This window comes from Rhinolophus hipposideros (assembly GCF_964194185.1).
Source record: "Rhinolophus hipposideros genome assembly, chromosome: 23".
Lineage (NCBI taxonomy): Eukaryota > Metazoa > Chordata > Mammalia > Chiroptera > Rhinolophidae > Rhinolophus > Rhinolophus hipposideros.
In genome coordinates, this window is record NC_138069.1 from 45242944 (window position 1) to 45263540 (window position 20597).

General features: G+C 51.8%; 1 protein-coding gene across 22 annotated transcripts in view; it reads right to left on the reverse strand.

The window, feature by feature from the left end:
- The window catches only part of SUN1 (Sad1 and UNC84 domain containing 1), a 47459-nt gene extending 29447 nt beyond the window's left edge, over positions 1–18012 (reverse strand). For 3 of the 22 annotated variants that reach the window (XM_081034796.1, XM_081034790.1, XM_081034789.1), the window contains exons 1-2: positions 17204–17303; positions 3980–4069 (exon numbers count right to left, since the gene is read on the reverse strand). In XM_081034796.1, the coding sequence (XP_080890922.1) occupies positions 3980–4069; positions 17204–17244 (131 nt within the window). In that variant the 5' untranslated portion in view covers positions 17245–17303. Of the gene's footprint in view, positions 1–3979; positions 4173–10208; positions 10380–12865; positions 12973–16525; positions 16545–17185; positions 17304–17925 lie in introns of those variants that run through there. The other 19 variants (XM_081034802.1, XM_081034793.1, XM_081034809.1 and 16 more) reach the window with 13 other exon arrangements.
- Positions 18013–20597: the final 2585 nt, after the last annotated feature.

Consider the following 20597-nt stretch of genomic DNA (forward strand, 5'->3'; position numbering starts at 1 on the left):
AGGGCACGGGAGGAGCACACAGGAGAACGTGGGCCGCAGCGTCCTGTAACAGCTGGCAACTGGAAAATGTCCAACTACGCGCAGTGAGACAAGCAGTCCACATCCGGAATAAGACACAGATAAAATCTGTATCCACTTCCACAGAAAGGCCTCCAGGTTGCACTGGTCAGTGAAGAGAGCAGGTACCCGAGTGTCATCCTACTAGTTGAACCAAACTAGAAGCAAAAGTACAGCTCTGAGACACACAGAGGTGAGGGGGGCACAGGGAAGGCCTGGGAGGTCCTCTCCAAGCCAGTGACAGTGCTCCCGGCGCAGCTGGAAGGAGGTGGACTGGGGCCTTTCTCTCTGAGCTTGGCAGTGGGTGCTCCAGACCCCAACCAGCCCGGGGCGGTTCCCAACGTTCCCAGCAGGGACGAGGGGGAGCAATTCCAGGCTCCGTGGCCAGGGACTGCCCTCAGCCGATTACCTGATGCGTCAGGTGACCGCACAGGTCTCCCATCAGAGCAGCCGTCCAGCCACGTGGTGCCCTAGGGTCCCAAGCACTGCGTGTGACAGGGGCCGACAGACAGATGTGCCCAGAGCCCAGGCAGAAAGGCCCAAACGCCTGTGGGAAACAGGTGTACCAGGTGCCTGCCCATTCAGCAAGAACGTGGCAATTGTGGCATTAAAGGACATCGCTGGTTTACTATGGAGCTCAGGAGGTGGCACCGAACTGCAGGGGGAGGAGTCCGATCCAGGATGAGAGGGAATCGAGGGAGGGAGTGAGGATGTAAAGAAAGATACTCTAGACGAAGACCTCGAAGACACAGCCTGGGTCTAACCCCCGGGAGTGTGGTACAGTCACACTGGGACTGCCACGCAGACGCTCTAAAATCTGACTTAGATACACTTCTGATTCAAGCTTGAAAAATTCTCGTGCAGCTGAGAGCCGGGGGCAAACGTGGACACCAGGCTGTGGCAGCGGGCATGGTGCCAGCAGAGCACACAGTACAGCACCCGCAGCTCGGCGAGGGGGGGCCGTGGGCAGAGAGAGTCCTGACAGCAACAGTCCCCAGAATGTGACATCAATGCTGCTTCTCTGAATGCCTAACCCACACTGCACTGGGAGGCCCTACACTCAGACCGCGCGTCAGCCATCACTCGGACCGTCCTCAACGCCCTTCAGCCCCTAGAACTCCAATCCCAGCGTGGCCCCAGCCCCCAGCTGCGGTCCCGTCTGTGTCAGTGGCCTGGCACCACCCCGCCGGGATAAACCCAATCCCTCTCTCTGTGCAGCTTCTGACTGCTGCCAGCTCCTAGAAACGTCATACCAGGAGTTGACACGCCCTCCGTTCCCACAGCCAATAGGTCCTCGCTCCTGCCTGGCCTTCTGGGTGGTGGTCACCCGTTCCCGGTGCCCGTGGCCCTCAATCACTTCCGCCGGCTCTCTCATCCAGAAGGGCCTGCTTCCTGCTCCACATCTGCACTTGCCCCTCAGGTAGCTCTGTGGAAGGACGCACGGTCACGCTGCCCTCCCACTTCCTAGATCTTACTGTCAGTTATCTCTTCTCGCTCGTCTTCAGCCTCTGCCTACTGGCTCCTGACCGTCAGAATCCAGACTCTCATCTCTTCCCCTGGTAAAACCATGAAGAATAAACGAGGCCACGCCCTTTCTCCTTCCCTCAGCAGCCACACTTGTTGAAGGGGAGGCTGTGTCTACCCTCACTCCTCAACCACATCATTCCAATTCCTGCCCCACTCACTGCTCCTTTGGCCGAGCGACCCCACGGGGCGAGAGCACTGGCCATGGTGCTGGTCCCCACAGCCTCTGACCGGCTGATGACTCCTCCCTGAAACACTCTTGCCTTGTGCTTAGCCACAGCCATTCCCCCCACCTTTCTTTCCGGCTGAAAATCAACTCCTCCCCCCCCCCAGAGGCTGAGAGGCAGACACCTCATTGTCCAGCCTCAGTTGCACCGAGCGTGAGCATGCAACACGACGGGGGCTCTGGGGACGGGTTCCTGACCAAGGCAGCACCACCCGCGGCTGCTGCGCCCATCGTGAGAAGCTGATGGGACTTCCTAACGAGCGGCTCCAGCTGACAACACTGACCAACCTCAGCACCTAGAGACAAGCATCTCCTAAGAGAACGTAAGAGGAAGTGCCACCTACCGCGTAGTCATGCCAACAAACAACCCCCGGGGACTGAGCAAATGCCACATCTAACCACCAGTTTGCAGGCGACACAGATTACGAGACAATTCAGTCAAATAAAATGACATGATCCGTTCAGGTTGACCGTTTTTAAGTGGTTGTTAAAAAAGAGGAAGATCTGACTTAACGTCTGACATATAAGGAGTGGTTAGGACTTATTTTAATTACTAGGGGCTTTTTGTTGCGATATTGGTATTTCGGATAGTTTTTAAAATGTCATCTTTTGGAGGTTTGCTTCAAAACAATCCAGTGGGAGGGCACAGGGGAGCCAAGCACTGCCAAGTGCTGAGCCAGGTGAGAGCAAGGTGAGACCACCCGACATGTTCACACTGTGCGGCATCTTGTACAGTAGGAAACATTCCTGCTACACATGGAATGACCATCACGGGGCAGCGGGGGGCGGGAGGGAGAGCCCTTGCTAAGAGTGAGGGCCAGAGCGGAGCTGGACACACAGCCGTTGCCCAGTGCAGCGTCATCAGCAATGAGGGGCAACCAGAGCAGAGAGTCAAAGTGGGAGGTGGCGGGGGTGGGGAAGGGGGACACTGAAGGACAATGGAGCCAGGACGACCTCTTGAACAGACCGCCACCCTCATACCCACTCCCACACTGTGGCACCCTTCTAAGCACAGACCTGGTCACGTCATTCGTTGCTGAAATCCCTTCACTGGTCCCCACTGCCCTCCGTCAAGCACACCTGCCTGCCCTTCCCACCTCAGCTCTCTTCCTCCCTCACCTCCCCACACAGCTGCGAGTCACTGACATTTACAGCGCTGCTGTCCCAAAGTGGAGACACTTTAAAAAGGTTATAAAAGCTAAAAATTTAAGTGACCAAAAATAATTCTTTTTATGCTCCACAATGCAGAACAGGGAACAGTTTGACTTGAGTTGGCTTGAGTATTCTGTGCTAAATTCTGGCTTGAGTATTCTGGACTTTTAACAAAAACAGTGTGTGTTACTACGGAAAGTGTGACGTGATCTATTATAGAACGGTGAATGAAAAAGCATTAAGTGTGAGATTTGACTAATGCTGTTAAAAAGTATTTTCCTTAAAATACCTTCAATTTGCTTCAAGTTTCTATTGCATTTTCACCCTTTCGAAGAGAAGCCACTGCAAAAAATTACACAAGCATTTTCCTGTGTGCCTTCAACATTTTGCCCGGATGCCAAAGTTTTAGAACCGCCAATCAAATCCTAACCAATGCAGTAATGGACCTTCCTTCGGCACTCAGCCATAATTTGGTCACACTTAAGTTTCACTGCAATCATCCCTCCTGTTTGATAACTAGAAATGGAATGGGCAAGTCGGCAGCCTTTGGGCCTCCAACTTCAAGCTGCGGGAGCACATCAGCACAGGACCTGAGAAGTGAGCACCGACGAGGTCCTGCTTCTGAAGCCTCGGCTTCGTCGCACTGTGTGTGAGGCCTCCTCTCAAAGGCCACGTTTCCAGGATGCTTCTTTACCTCTGCAACGCCCAGTCTGCACCAGGAACCACACAGCCCCGAGCATGGCACAGACGCGGGCTCCGAGACCACAGCCGTTTGGGTGGGTCTGAAGCAGTAACCCACACACTGCGTCATCACAAATCATCAAGAAATGGCCACATTCAAACGACCTCACAGCGGCCAAATCAGTTCGACAGCTATGTAAAGCCATCGCGTGATGTCAAGCTGACAGATATTTTCTCTTTCAAAATGTAACACCTGGTTGTAAGTCCCAGGGCTCCCCTAATTCTGTGGCATTCGAGAGGTGACGGGGACACAGTGACAACACACGCACACACGCTCACCTGAGTGCATACGTGTAGCCAGTGTTCTCGGGCACGCACTGAGGAGGCGTATACATGTGGAGCCGAGAAAAGTCCATGTTCACGATCACACTGCAGAAGTGGGAAAAGCAAGGCAGGGTCAGAGGTTGGAGACACAGACGTCCTGTCTGCTGCAGCCAGCCCGTTTCGTCCTCAGCCTGACGCAGTGTCACTACTGAAACGTCAATGAAACAAAGTCAGCAGCAGGAGTGTCTTGTTTTACATTGTTAAACAAAGGGGAAAAGTTTTCTCATAGTCATAAGCCCAGGGACACTTCTGTTATATTTAGTTCCCTAAAACGATTTGTCTATAAAAGTAATAAGGGGAAATCCTGACTGCCTGATTCAGAATTATGGAAACTGGGGCACTTTCAAAAAAATGGTGAAAGTAACTCAGAACCCTCTCCAATAATATTTTTTTTAATTCCCAAAGGTGTCAAATATTTCCATTCTTCTGAAACAGGTTTTCATTGCTGTTAATTACAATAGAACTAATTCTTATCCCACAGTCAAGAAGCACCCACATCCTTTCCCAGACAGCCCAAGTTCTCACAAGCACCCAGAATCCAACAATTATAGGGCAAACAACAAAAAAGCTGTTCAGACTTATTTTTCCCCAAAAGAAAACACAGATTATTTATAAATTAAAAAGTGTTGAGCATGCTGTTTTTCAGGCTGTCATCTAGATTTCTTTGGAATGACTCAAATTTTCCTCTGGCTAAAAATTCTCTCTCTCTCTCTCTCTCTCTCTCTCTCTCTCTCTCTTTCCCCCCCCCCAATTAAAAAAAATAGCACGCTCATAGCAGCAATGTGACTCATAATCTGTGTTGAGTAATCTAAGGAAGATAAAACTAAAACTAAAGACCATCCTGGATATACACGTATATATATGTAAAAATTACTGATTTGAACAGAAATAGAACAATCCTAAAATATGTATGAAATCACAAAAGACCCCGAATAGCCAAAGCAATCTTGAGAAAGAACAAAGTGGGAGGCATAACACTACGTGATTTCAAACTATATCAAAAAGCTATAGTAATTAAAACAGCATGGTAGTGGCATAAATACAGACACGCAGATTAATGGAATAGACAGCCTAGAAATAAACCCACCCATATATGCTCAATTAATTTACGACAAAGGAGCCAAGAACATACAATGGGGAAAGGATGGTCTCGTTAGTAAAAGGTGTTAGGAAAACTGGACAGACACATACAAAAGAATAGAACTAGACACGTCTTACACAACACACAAAAGCAAACTCAAAATGGGTTCAAGACTTGAATGTAAGGCCTGAAACCATAAAACTCCGAGAAGAAAACATAGTGGTAACTCCTTGACATCGGTCTTGACAATGATCTTTTGGATTCAAAAGCAAAGGCGGCAAAAGCAAAAATAAACAAGTGGAACAACATCAAAAAGCACCTGCACGGCAAAGGAACCCATCAACAAAATGAAAAGGCAACCAACCAATGGGAGAAAACATTTACAAATCATTTATCTGGTAAGGGGTTACCATCCAAAATATATAAAAACTCATGCAACTCAACAGCAAAACAAAAAACAAACAAACAAAAAACCCCACAAACATTCCAAGCGGAAATTGAGCAGGAGATATGACCAGACATTTGTTTAAAGACACGTACAGATGGCCAAAGGTACATGAAAAGATGCTCAATGACTAAGCTTCAAGGAAATGCAAGTGAAAACCTCAATGTCACCTCACAACTGTCAGAATGGCCATCATTAAAAAGACAAAAGACAAGTGCTGGCGAGGACATGGGGACAAGTGAGCCCTTGTGCACTGCAGGTGTGAATGTGAATGGTGCGGCCACTGTGGAAATCAGCAGAAAACGAGAACTACCTTATGACCCAGCAAGTCCACTCCTGGGTGTTTATCCGGAGAAAATGAGAACACTCACGAAAAGATACCTGCAGCCCGTGTTCCCCGCTGCATTGGATGGATGAGTGGACAAAGACGAGATGGTACATATACACAATGGGACATTACTTGGCCATAAAAAAGACTGAAATCTTACCATTTGTGACAACATGGATGGACCTGGAGGGGTATTATGCTGAGTGAAATAAGTCAGACAAAAAAGACAAGTACCATATGACCTCGCTTATATTAACAGAAAATAAAATTTTTTAAAAAATTTAATGAGTAAACAAAAAACAAAATAAAAAAGCAAGCTCATAAGTACAGAGAACAGATACATTGGAGGTTGCCAGAGATGGGAGGTTGGGTGAATGGTGGGAGAAATTAGTGAACTGTTTTTTATTTTAAACTGAATTTAAAAAATGCAATAAATGACTGATTTCTATAAGCTAAAAGTACTTTAATTCACACCATTTTTTTAAACAGTCCAAATATTCTTTAAAAAAATCAAGTACCCATAGAAATGAAACCATTGCTTATATATAAACATTTTACGGTGCCTACTAATTTCAACCAACATCACAAAACTCCTGTATTTTAAAACCATCCCGACCCTGAGTTCCTCTCAGGGACCGAGTCCACCAGCCCACGCAGAACACACGTTCCACGGGCACAACCCATTCTGACCCGGCACCGTCAGGACACAGTAGACCTTTGTGCGAGTGAAAGCCCCTGATCAGGTGACACGTGGGCTGTCACCACCTGTGTGCCCCGAGGTCGCCCCAGCCGACACTTCACTCTTGGTCACTCTTGGTCAGGGCACTCGCAGCCCCTCTCCCTGCAGCCGCAGCGGAGCTCCCAGCCCAGTGCTGCCAGGCCTCCTCCCAGCATCGCAGGGGACCCTCAGCCACAGCCCAGGGCCCGTGTGCTGATGGCTTCTGACCGCGCTATGTGCGACAGACTGCGCATCCGCGGTAAGCCGGCCTCGTCATCCTCTTCCTCGTCTAGAGGGGGGGCCTGACTAGTGCTTTTCATTCCCTTCCAGTTACTCCCTGACTGACCTCATTCCCAGTCACCTTTCCCGGCCACTAAGTCTGCATGAGGGAGCGTCAGTGACCCAGGCTCAAGTTGTCACAGTCGCTGCCCACCAACCCCCACTCTGGCATTCGACAGGGACTCAGTGAACTGGGTGTCTCCTGGACGGGCTTCAGCATTCAGGTCATAAACAAGTGATGGCAGGTGCCCGAGGCCAGTGCTTCAGCTGTCATTTGGAGACCCTGTGACACGCGGCGCAGAGCAGCCAGCTACCAGGGCAGAGCCTACAGCTCGGGGCTCCAACCCCGACTGCCCAGAGGCCCACTCCTGACACTGGGAAGCAGGTGGGGGGCAAGGTGCTGACAGATCAGAGGAGGGGAGCCTGGGACTCGGAGCCGTCACCAAGCCGGCGGGGGACAGACCCACGGCCGTGAACTTACAGCGTTTTACTTTAAAAGTTGCAAATGTGCGTTCTCACACTTGTCCACCTAAGAGATACACTGGCTAACTTCAAGTGCACAACAAATGCTGTGTTCAAAAGCTCTCAGAGGTGCAGGAGCTGCTGCAGCCACCCTTCCAGTCAATGAGGCGCATGGCAAAGCTGCGCCATGCCACCTCAGGCAGGTTCAACGTGGGCCTCATGCGGGATGGAAAAAGAAATTTAACTCGCACCAGAAATAAAACTCTTTCAAAGAACCAAGCACCACTGCTGACCCTCAGTGCAACTTCCCATCTCAGGTGCAAGAGACAGGGTCTCAGCACAGTGACCTGCAGGTGACAACAGGGAGACACAGGCAGTGGATTTTTGGTAAAACCTTTTATAAGAGGAGCCACAAATGTAATAAAACACCCGTACTGAAAACCCAAAGGTCCCACCACCAAGCAGGCGGCAGTGCAGACAGGCCCTGGACGCTGGGGACGGTGCAGAGGGAGGAGAGCACCACGGCCACTGAGGCGCTGGGCCCTCGCGCCCTCGCGCCCTGCCCTCAGCCTGTCTCTGCTCCTGTACTCGCCAGCGACAAGCATCTCAGTACACCGCAGACCCGCTGTCTCGGCCCAGAAAGGGCGAGAGGAGCTGACTCCTGCCAAGCAGAGCCTCCGAAAGGCAGGTGGGCACACGCGGCTCGGAATAAAGTCGTTAGAACTGATTTTCCTCCTTCTCTCCACACGCGTCCTCCTCCAGAACCCTGCCAGCTCCTTCTCTCCTCCCTCATCTTTCCCCGTGAACAGATCATAACATGGATGCTGAACAGTTTAAAATTAATCTTTAGTTCCCTCTATAAAATGTGAGCATTGAATAAAATTATAGGATAGAACAAAATGAAGTTCAAAAATGATGAGTGAAATAACGCACGTGAGGCAGGGCCTGACACATGACAGAAACTCCCTTTGAAATTAAGTTTTAATTTGGGGGAGTAAAGTGATATAACCTATGCTTTTCATTAAACAAAATAAACCAGTTTCTTCTCCTGAGTTGTCACTCACCCCTGGCCTGAATAAAAGACAAGTCCCAAGCCCGCCAGCAGCGGGCTGGCTCCCACTGGGAGCTCAAGGTCGGGGGCGGCTCTCTCTCAGGAGAGACTCAGCGCTGCCCGCCCGACAGCGAAATGCAGTCCTGCGGCTGGTCCTCCTGACAGCTCCCCACAAACGCGAAGCGTCTCCAAGACGCTGCTCCCACTCTGCGCTCACATCACTGCTAAGGACAGCCCACGGTAACCTGTATCCGGCCTGAGGGCGGCCTGCTTCCCCAGCCTCAGCCTGGGACTCAAGGGAGATCGGACTGCATTCACAATCTGAACATGCTAGAACGGCGCGTGAAAAAATGGATCGAAAGTTTCAACAGCATCAGAAAATCTTGGAAAGAATCTGAAGTCAACATTTCGCAAACTGACACGCTACAAGAGGAGCCCTCTCTAGGCTTCCCCTGATTCGCTTTTCTACTCCCTTCCAGGCCACTCCCTCCCTTCCCCTAAAACGGGTGCCTGGGACGCCTGCGGGTTCCCCTCTGAGTGCCCTGGGCAGGAGGGTGACAAGACCAAACCCTAGCCACGCTGCACAGAGGAGCTGGGCTCACAGAAGGCCCAGAGCCCCCCTCCCAGGACTCTTCCTCTGGGCAGCCCAGCCCAGCCCATCAGCACACGGAAGGACCAGAGACCCTCCCCCAGGTAACAGAGTGCTTTTCTAGGATGGACAGCTTTCGATATTGAGCTGCCAGTCCTAACGGGAAAAGCACACACCTTAGGACGTGGTGGGCCAAGGGTGACATCTTCTAATGGAAAAGAAAGTATTATAATTATAAAGTACAAAGTGGGTCTTTTACACCTGTTTTCACTAGCGGAGAACAGGCAAGCACAAGCTAAAGAAAGGAGAGGGCTCTGTTCAGGCTGAAAACCTTGGTCACAAACCTACGGGATCAAGTGTCTTTCCAAACACGGGTTCCTAGCTGGGCTTTAAAGCGCGAGTTGCGTCTTCTTACATTACACGAGGTTTCTCCTTCCATGCCCTTCATCCCTCCCAGTGCATGCTATAACACCTACATCACACATGAAGAGCAAGTACAAGCTCAGTGGGCTCCTGAATGCTTCGGTCAAACACACGAGACTTAGTTCTACCACCACATACAACTGGAATGTTTACTGTTTACCACAGGAATCCAGGAGACTGGCAGACAGGACGTCCTCCCAGCTCTGGGCACAGCTCCAGGCTCTGCCATCTGGACCCCACAGGCCCCGGCTGGCGGCTGGGGGTGGGGGGGCTCTATCTCTGTTTTCAAAGGGCAGCTGTGCTGCATTCAAGCGTTTCATTATTAGGTCCATTGTAAAGAATAACTTTTAAAACTCAAATTCCAAGGTGCCCTTTTAAACATTAGTACTAAATCTTAACATAATTGCTCTGCTCATAATCTTAATTCTGTTAAAACCAAATAACACAGAGCCTAATAAAAACGTTAGTTATTTTTGCCTATAGATTAAAAAATCATAAATTCAGTTAGAAATTATTTTCCAAAGATCATGTTCAGTGTACTTTTTTTATCACTGTGTCTTCATTTTCTATTTAAAGCAGCAAAGCAATGTTTATGGAAAACTATGATTTACACTGATAACCCTTAAAAACAAACTGATTATTTAAAACAGTAAACCAGAAAAAAATGACTATAAGCTACAAATATTTGAAAGCGCTTTACAGGATGTCACGTTGTAAGTGCGCCTGAAGCAGCTGTGGAAACACCCAGAAAAACACTGCACTGAATTTACTGTAAATTACAGAGGATGGGGTTTCTCCTTTTACTTACCCCCTTGTGCTTGAAATTCTTTTTAAAGAGCAGGTATTGGTTGTATAAGTAAAATAATTAACTCAATAAATAATATTTTCAACAAGAAAAACAATGTGGTCTTCACTGGGTAACCAGGGAGGGGCAGCCTGAGCCGCGTGTGGCCCAGCCTCGTCCCCTCCCTCAGCTGTCAGAGCAGGGGTGTGTGTGTGTGGGGGGGGGGTGACAACAGAGCCAAAGCCTCCCTCCGTACTGTTCTTGGGAGCTGAGGGGGACCTGACCCTCCCAGTGGCAGAGGTGCTGTGGCAGCTCCTTACTGAACACATCTACCCTGCTCAGCGCTGCCTGGCACAGGGTGAAAACACTGTTGTAAATGTAACAAAATTAAGGAAAAATAAAATCGTAGCATAAAACAAAACAAAAGTTGGTTGTTCTCAACACAACCTGTAGGAAAGCCAGTTCCTAGCCAAGACGGGAGGTTTCTTCCCCTCTTCTGGACATGCTGGAACAGGAGGGAGGGACTGGGCACTTGTTTACAGACGAAAATAGCTCCGAGTTACCGGGAGAACAATGACTTCACGAGCTGACCTCTCCAAGGTCAGGAGCTCCAGACCTTGTGAATAGGGACCCCCATTCCGGTTCCTCGGCAGGGATGTCATTCAGGGTGTCAGCGAAGCCTCCCCACCTACTTGGCTCGTGTCACAGTCACGGGCCTCCCTTCTCAGGGCACAGCACCCACGGCAGCCTGACTGCATTTCCGTGGGCCTGGAGTCTCGAATGTCCCCCCAGCCATTGCAGCCCCATCAGGACAGCCTCCACACTGCAGGGTCAGGCAGTGAGCACCCCCCAGCAAAGGACTCCTGGGGCCACGCCTGACAGAACCCCCACCCCAACACTGAAGGGGGGGGCGCCAGTCGTATTCTCCTCCTCCTGGGAGGCTGTTCTGTTGTTTCACAGGACACACGTCACACCTGCCAGGAGGCCCCATCTGTTGCTGAGCTGCTGAGGAAGGCCCTCCCCGACCCGAGGACACCTGGACACCTGGACACTGACAGAGTCGGGCGCTACTGCTCGGCCTCGCCTTCCCAGTCCTCTCCACCTGACCCAACCCCTCGGTCACCCTCTGCACGGCCTGAGGTAGGTACCTGCTTTACCCCGTATTCAGCACTCCCACCGGGGTCATCCACAAATCACTCAGCCCACGTGCCTCGTGCCCCAGCCTCCTCCCCCTCCCTCCAGGGCGAGGCCCCCTCCGCCTTCCTGCTCCCCCGCTGCACCTGCACCGCCTCTTGCCTGCAAGCACCCGACTCAGACTCACTCGTAACCCTCCCTCCGGTTGTGCCCCCGCAAGCCACAAAATGGGCAGGCCGGTCCATCCAAGAGGCCCGACCAGCTCACTTCCTCAGATCCCACTGTGGCTCCCCAGCCCCTCCAGTAAGACCCACCAGACTGAATGAGAAGGACCTCCATCCAAGTGCCACTTGTCCCACCAAGCCACAGCACGGCTTCCCTGAGAAGCAGGGTTCACTAGCCATCCGCCCCCCCCACTCACACACTGTGCCCACACTTCCTCCTGCGTCCTGATCCCCACAGCCCACCCCACTGGTCCTGGCCAGCTTCTCCTCATCCTCAGGATTGCGCTGAGACATCACCTCTGGGACGTTCTCCTGGGTCTCCACAGCCCCACGTGCACAGGTTACGTGCCGACATCTGTGCTCCCTGGTACTCCTCACTTAACACACTGTAATCGTTGACTTACGTGCGACCCTTTCTCCCCACTAGGCCCTGAACTCCGAGAGCAGGACCCAAACCTCACTTGTACTGCAAATGAACAGTTTCCAGGTGCCTCCAAAAGTGGGAAGAGCTCAGTGCCATGCCCATTGCTTGCTTGGTCGTTAAGCTAAAAACACTTGAGTTCTCCTCCTTCTCTGCTCTTTGCCCGACCACGCGGTAGAAAAATCAAGCCCCAAGTGCTGGGTGAACCCATGAACAGCAGCAAGGTTACTGACCCCTGCGCCCCCTGATTCTTTCTGCTGATGGATCCACAGCGCTTCTGTTTCCTCGTTTGATCAGAGCAGTGTGTCAGCTCCGTCTCATTTCCAACGGTAACTGGCGTGACAATTAGGAGCAATAATTACAGGATGGTGTTGGCACCACACATGCCAACAGTGAATCCACACCCTTTCTCCATCCACTGTAACGCACTGTCTTCCCAAATGGGAAAAACCAGGCTGGAAGAGTCCTTGCCAGGACTGCAGAGGCCTGTAGCGTAAGTCGTCAGCAAAGAAATCGTTCAGCCTCACTATAGCTCACGTCTTCCAATACCAATTAAAGATCAAACAAAGGAAACAGGATGACTAAGACCACACACAGCAGGCGGGCAAAGCACTGCTGTCTTCCAGCCACACGTGCCCCTGGGACCGCCCTCTCCGTCCCCCACTGGGAATCACTGACCTACACTTGATCAATCTGGGACCCGCACGATTACTCAGCACCATTGTCAAAAAGCATCTTCACACAGTTCTTATCTCCTAAATTAAAATTCACAGCCAGTGACCATCCACTGAGTGTCCCTACGCGACTATGTGAAAAAGAAAGCTCCCAGCTACCAAGCATGCTTAACTACAAATATAATTCAAACCGGAACACCGAGTGGTGAATCACACAGGTTACTTAACGAAGTTGTCCGTTAGCGCACGTGACTGCGACAAACAGCCTGCTGTCAGCCCAGCATCATCTCCTGTACTTTTCCTGTCAGTCCTGTTTATTGTGGCCCCAGGGCAGTAAACAGTCTCAACACAGGTCCAGCAGATCTAGTCTCCTTTATCTGAAAATCGAGTCTGGTAAGCAGTCCAAAATAGCAACGAGTTCCAAATTTAGGACAACAGGAAAAAGGAGTTTTCAATCAAGCAGGCAGGCGGGCGGGCGGCAGCGGGCACCACTCCCCACTGACACTTGCTGTAGCAAGCCCAGCCCACACCTCTGTGCGTGGCCACCACCACGCAACGTGTTCAAGGCCACTTAGCTTGAATCAGCAGTGGGCGTGTGACATGTACTGTGTTTCCCTGGGCTCCTGCCTCACTTGAAATATTGAGGTAAGGGCAGGAGCTGTAGCACTGAAGGATGGTTTCATCCTGTGTCACCACTTCTTCTACCAAAAATGTTGCCTGGCACTTACTGTAAGAAAATTCAAACTGGCTCTATCTTCAGAATCTGGATACCATTTGATGATCACAAATTCAGGACTAGGATTATGAGCAGACACTCCATCAAATACTGGCATTCTTTGAAAATAGATTCCAAAGGAATTTCCAGTGAAAAATGGTGCACTGTACAAGGATAGTAGCTTCCACTCTCTTCCACACACCCATCTTGAAAAGGACTTCTTTTAAAAGACGTGTGTGTGTGTGTGTGTGTGTGTATATACAAAAAAAAAAAAAAACTAAAGAGAAAAAAGACAATAGCCAGAAACTTGGAAGCGATACAACAAATGGATGAATGAAACTGCCTTAGGTCAGAAAAAGCTGAATCATCATGAGGGACATGAAGAAATAATCCAATTTTCATCATGGAACCCCAAAGACTCAAGACAGTGGCACTTATGTACATTTGTAAGTGAAGGTGCAGGATGGAACCAAAAACACAGGAGGAACAGAATGCTAGAAGTCTGTTTAAGAAGCAGGCAAAAGCACGTGATCATCTTACTTGGTACAAGAAAAGCACTCGTCAAAATCCAACACTCTTTCATGATAAAAAACTTTCAACAAACTAGGATTAGAAGGAAACTTTCTCAACCTGACAAAAGGCACTTACTAGAACCCACAGCTTTTCCTCCACGGGAAAGACCGAGTTTTCCCCAAAGAGAAGGAACACGACAAGGACGCCCGCTCTCACCACTGCTAGCAACACTGCACTTAAGTCCTAGCCAGAGCAGTCAGGCAAGAACAAAAAATAAAAGGCATCCAACTTGGAAAGGGAGCAGTAAAGCTATCTCTATTCACAGACCTCACGTATAGAAAATCCTAAAGAATTACATTAAAACACTATTACATCTCATAAACACGTTACATCTAATAAACAAGATACGAGGTCAATACACAAAAATCAGTTGTATTTCTATACCCTAACAATGAACAATCTGAAAATGACATTAAGAAAACAATTCTTCTTATAATAGCATCAGAAAGAATAACAAACAAAAAGAGTAATAAATTTAACCAAGGCAGTGCGAGCCTGGTACTGAAAACCACAACACGCTGCTGGAAGAAATCAGAGACGACACAAATCAATGGGAAGATACCCCCGTTCACAGGCTGGAAGACTTAACTGTTAGCCGGCCACTGCTCCCCTTCATGCTGCTCGGTGTCAGTGCAATCTCTATCAAAGTCCCCATGGCCTTTCGTGCAGCTACGGTGAAGCTAATCCTTAGATTCAGATGGAACTGAATGGATCCCAAATAGCTGTAACAATCTTAAGAGCAACAAAGATGGAAGACTCATACTTCCTGATTTCAAAACAGCACAAAACAGTGTGTTACTGGCATTAAGGACAGACATACAGACCAAAAGAACGCAATGAGATCCAGAAACAAACCTACATGTTTATAGCCAACCGACTGTCTACAAGTGGCCAATCCAACAGGCAAAAATAGTCCCTTCATCAGTGGTGCTGGGACAACTGGACATCCATGTGCAAAAGAATAAAGTGGGCGCTTACCTCACACCACATACAAAATTAACTCAAAATGGAGTGAAGACCGAAACGTAAGAGCTAAAACTAAAAAAAAAACTTCGATAAAAAACGGGTAAATCTTCATGCCCCTGGATTTAGCAATGGTTTCTTAGACATGACACCAAAAACACAGGCAACAAAAGAAAAAAATAGATAAACTGGATTTCATCAAAATTTAAACTAGTACGTCAAAGGACACCATTAAGAAAGTGAAGCGACAACCTTGAGAATGGAAGAAGGTAAGTGCAAGTCATATATCTGATAAGGGTCCAGTAACCAGAACATACAAAGAACTCTTACAACTCACCAAAAAGACAAACTACCATTTAAACATGGGCAGATGACTTGAATGGACATTTCTCCAAAGAAAATGAACACATAAAGAATGGAAAAAGACCCCCCAAAGTTGTTAGTTGCTAGGGAAACGCAAATGAAAGCCACAGGGACATACCAGTTCACACCCACGAGGATGGCCATAATGAAAACAAGTAATGTGGAGTGAAGAGGCTGTGGGGAAACTGGAACCCTGCACACTGCTGGTGAGATGTAAACTGGTGCAGCCGCCGTGGCAAAGAGTGTGGTGCTTCCCCGATACGTTAAACAGTCACCACATGACCCAGAACTCCACGCCTAGCCTACACCCAAAGACCTGGAAACAGGCGTCCCAACCAAAACGTGCACACAAGTGTCACAGCAGTCTTTGTAACAGGCAAAAGTGGGAACAACTCAAGTGTCCACCAAAGATGAAAGGATAAGCAAGCTGTGGCATGTGTGTGCAATGGAGCACTACTCAGCATGACAAGAAATGAAGTGCAGACACATGTACGTGTGTGAACACAGGATGCTGACTGAGAAGTCGGGTCCCAAAGGCCACATATTGTATGAATCCATTTCTATAAGAAACGCAGAAGCCAATTCACAGGCAGATGCGAGGTGGCTATGGGGAGTGAGTGCTAAGGGGGTGGGGTTTCCATTTAGGGTGATGACAAGGTTGTCTGCAACTGGACAGTGGAGACGACTGCCCAGCACTGCCAAGGTTTTTAATGCCACTTACGTGCACAGGCTGAAACGGTCACTTTCACACTGCGTGTTTCACTAAACACAAGTAGTTGGCCACCACGCGCATCCCCCGGCCCAGCCCCCGAAAGACTGTGGGAACACCCAGGGTTCTCCGGCCAGAGGATCGGGGAACAGAGGCGCTCCAGGACGCCTTCCTGGAGGAGAGGGTACGTGACCGCTTCCTTCCTAGCTGAGGGCACCAGCGCTCTTCCGCCCGACTTCTAGAACCAGGCGGAGGTCGGAAAGCCCTTCTCCGGGAATCTAGAAAACCCAGCGAGAGGACCCGAGACAACGGCACTGGGGGCTCCTCACGGGAACCCGGCCTGTCCGGTCACGCACTGCGGCCGGGCCAGGCCAGGGCCTCCGAAGGGCTGCGCAGGGTCCCGCCTCGGGGGCGTCGCGCAAGACGCCTGACATTTCGGGCGGACGGGCCAGCGGGCAAAAGCAAGCAACAGAGCGGCCCGCAAACAGAAGGGCCAGGACGAGAACGCGGCGCGCCTGCACGTACGGAACAAGAACACGCAGCTCAGTGTCAGCGGGAGACCCACCGCCAAGAGCTCCGGGACATGTTAACGGACGCGGCCCAACCCCCCGCCACGCCCACGGTCAGGAGAAGACGAGCGACTCGCTCAGCGAGGGCGGCAGAAGGGCAGGCGGGGAAACGGAGGGGCGCGAACGCGGAAGGCGCGCCCGAGGTCCCACGCCGGCCGGCAGCGCTGCCCACCGCCGAGAGCAGCGCCGAGGCCCGAGGGGCGGAAGCCGCGTCCCCACAGGGGAACCAGGACGCGTCCGGCCGCGCGGCGGCGGCGACAGGCGGGCACGCAGCGCGCTCCCGAGCGCGGCGGACGCGGGCTCTCGGCGGGGCCGGGGCGCGCACCTGCGGGAAAGCCGAGCCGGGGCGAAGGCCGCCGGGCAGGGACGCGCGGGCCCCGCGGACGCCCGAGGCCGCGCTCCCGACGCCGAGCCCGCGGCCGGGGCCCTGCGAGGCGGGGCCGGGCGGCGCCGGGAGCAGAGGGGCGGCAGGGGCGCCGCGCGCCCGGGGCTGGGGCGCGGGCCGGGAAGGCGGCCGTTGGCGGCCGAGGCGGGGCCTACGGCTCGGCGCCTCCGCGCAGCGCCCCGCCGCCGACAGGGGCGCCCGGTCCCCGGCCCCGGCGCTCCCCACCCGCCCGCACCCGCCCGGGACCCCGCACCCCGACCCCGGCACCGACCTCCGCCCAGGAGCTCACCTGCCTCGAGCCGTTGCCACCGCCGCCGCGCGAGGCCTCATCCACACCGCCCAGGTCCGGCCCGAGGAGGAGCTCGGTCCCGGCGCCAGCCAATCGCGCGCCGCGCCCTGGGCGGGGGCGGGAGCAATGCGTATGTCCACCAATCCCGACCGCGCTACCGGAGGCTCCTCGGCCAATGCGGAGGAGGCCTCCCTAGGGACACGGCCAATCACGAGCTGAGGCTGAGTCGCGGGGCGGGGAAACAAGCGGGGCTCAGAGGCGGTGCCCAAGGGGGCGGTGTCTCACGGGGGGCGGCGTCTCCCCGAGGGCCGCCCCATCCCCGGAGGACCCTCGTCTCCCGCGGCACGCCCTCGTCTCTGGCAGGCAGCGCGCGGACCCCCGGGCGTCCAGGCCGGTGGCCACTGCCGCCCGTGCACCTGCTGCCACTCTCCTTGGCCTCGTAGCCCGCGGGAGAGCCCCCAGTTCCCAGACGCCCAGCGTGGCCGCCCTACTCTGGGCGGTGCCGGAGCTGCCAGGCCCGCGCTGCTCCGCGGGGGCCCCTCCCGCCCGGCTGTGGGTTCCGCCCGCGGGCAGCTGCCGCCTGTCCGCCCCCGCCCCCGCCCCGGAGCTCCGCACCCGCCTCCTGCTCCGCGGTTGTGGCAGACGTACACCCATCGTTCCTTTGCATTTCCTAACTGTCCTCGCGAGGCCCACGGGAAGCCATTATTGCTCATTCTCCTTACTTTACAAAGGAGGAAACTGAGGCTCCGGGGCTTAGGGGGCTGGTCAGGTCGGAGAAGAGTCGCTTCTTCAACCTCCCTTCCTTCCGAGCCTCCTGAGAACGGCGTCCGCCCCCGCAAAGCCCAGCTGCAGGCGCTGGAATGACGCGTTCGCAGCCGTGGTGATGCGCTCAGGCGATTCCAGCTGTCCCCGGGGGCTTTCTAACCATCCTTCTTGCGTCTCTTAGTTTATAAACTCACAGCACAGGCTTGTGTCTTTCATTGGCTTATAAAGTCTCCCCCTTGGTGTGAATTTTACAGATGCCATTCCATAAGGGGGTAGGTAGACGTTCAACAGCAGGAGTGGGAAGAAGGGTGGAGAGAAGGTGGTGGTCTTTCTCAGCGTTGCAGGGGGAGGGGGATTGGATGGAGGAGAATAAAGATCCTGATTAATTCTAGACCTTCTCGTGACAGTAGCTGCTAGCCACATGTAACCAGTGAGTCCTGGAAATGCAGCCGTCCCAAACAGGTGGGCGGCATGAGTGTGAAACACACACGGAATTTATAACAAGTGTGGAAAAGAAAGAAGGTAAAATATCTCAATATCTAAACTATTACTTGCATGTTAATTTATAATGTTTTGGATATGTTGGTTAAATATCAGTCAAGTTAATTTAATCTTTTTGCAAGGTGGCTACTAGTAGGAAATGTCAGATTTCATAGGTGGCTGGAATATTTCCAGTGAAGAGCGGTGCAGGTGGTAGTGAAACCTTCTGGGTAAGGATCCCGCACTGACCACAGATCTCAGAATCAGTCTTCTTCCTCCCAATAATTATGAAATAACCAAAGACAGCTTAAAAAATAGTTCACCAGCAGCAACCAACAAGAAAGGTGCAAACCCACGTGACTAAGGCTGGGGGAAGAGACAAGATTCTGGTGGGCTCAGTGGGACCCCGGGAAGTGCCAGATAATGAAAGGGAGCGGACAAAATCAGAAGGTCCGTGCTTAGAGTTCTTTCTTCATGGAACCCACGTCTGCCCTCACTGGCTTCCATCTGGTTTGTGTTGGCTTCACCTGGATCTGACTGGTGGTTACAATATGACCCAGACTGACCTGGCTGGAAGTGGTCTGTGCCAGTCAGTCCACCTGGGACCTGGGCTGCTCTGGGCCCCTCAGCACAGTGACAAACACCTGAACAGTGCCCAGTCCAGCTTCTTGAGGGGAGGCCAGAGGGAAAAGCAATTCTTCAGGTGACAGCTGGTCAGTATGAACCGATTCCAATAGGGAACGGCCAGAAACCTGATGTTGTACAGAGTTGAATATGGGAGGCAGAGACGGCTCCAGAGCAGAGCCAGTTCTCCTTCTCGAAAAAGAAAGCGCCTTCCGGTGGCCCAGAGACTGGCATGAAACGCACTCAGGAAACGATGAGCTGTTAGTGAAGAACGTGAGCTGACTCCACGTGTGTACAGGCGTGTGTACACACGCACAGAAGAGTCTTGCTAGTGCTATGCAAGCAGGGAAGCACAGGTGGTTTTCTTATTTGACGTTATCTATATTTTGCACAATGACCTTAATATTTTTAGAAATCTTAAAAGTTCAAAAATGTCACATTACAGAAAAGTACCGTAATATGCATTGATTTCACTATCTCAAACCGACAACTCCTATTTTGTCATGTTTTCTTGTTGAAGTTTTATTTTTAAAGAAATAAAACGATCCCAGGTGAATGAAAACTTACATGGAAAGGAACACTGTGATGTGTGAAGAAGATATGGAAGGAGCCGCTTCCCCAGCAGGAGGGCGGGAGGGCTTTTTAAACAAAACCTCAAAAGCACAAACCTTATGGCGAAATATCTATGGCTCCGATTACATCAGAATGAAAGACACCATGAACAAGCCAGCAGCCAGCTGACAGAGCCGGAGGGGTTTGCAAGGTTTCAAACAGACAAGGAGCTACTGCTTAAAGGATAGGAGAAGTTTCTGCAAATCAGCAAGAAAAAGACAGGAATGCAGTAGAAAAATGAGCAAAGCATGGGAACAGGCAGCCCGTGGAAGGAGAAATCCAGATGCACAACAAAAGTGTGAAGAGATGCTGAAGACAAGTGTAAGGAGAGAAATACAAGTGACAGCAGCTCCATACCATGCACCCTGTCGGACCGGTGACAAGTGGGGAGTACGGAACACTGAGCGTTGGCAGGCCTGTGGAGGGCGCAGGGACACATGCGCCCTGAGACCTCACAAACCCACTGCGACGCCCGTGGGAAGGGGACATGAGCAGGCCCTTCCCCAAGGAGTCTGTCCTGTCACCATGCAGAGCTGTGGTGGGTGAACAGGGACTGGCTATGTGCCCAAGTGAGGACAGTGAGGGCACTGGCAGGCAGGTGCCTGTTCATAACTACAGGGGGCAGCAGCTGGCTTGTCCCAGGCAAACCAGGGTATATGATGTTCCGGCTAATTCTACCTGTCAACTGGCCTGGGCCACAGGGTGCCCAGGTATTTGTTCAAACATTGTTTTGGGGTGTCTGAGGTGTTTCCAGATGAGATAAACATCTGATCCAAGGGACTGAGTCAAGCCACGGCCCTCCCCAATGTTGGTGGGCCTCATCCAGTTCATTGAAGGCCGGATGGATCAAAGGGCCGAGGAAGAAAGAATTCTCTGTGCCTGACTGCCTTTGACCTGGGACATTGGTCTTCTC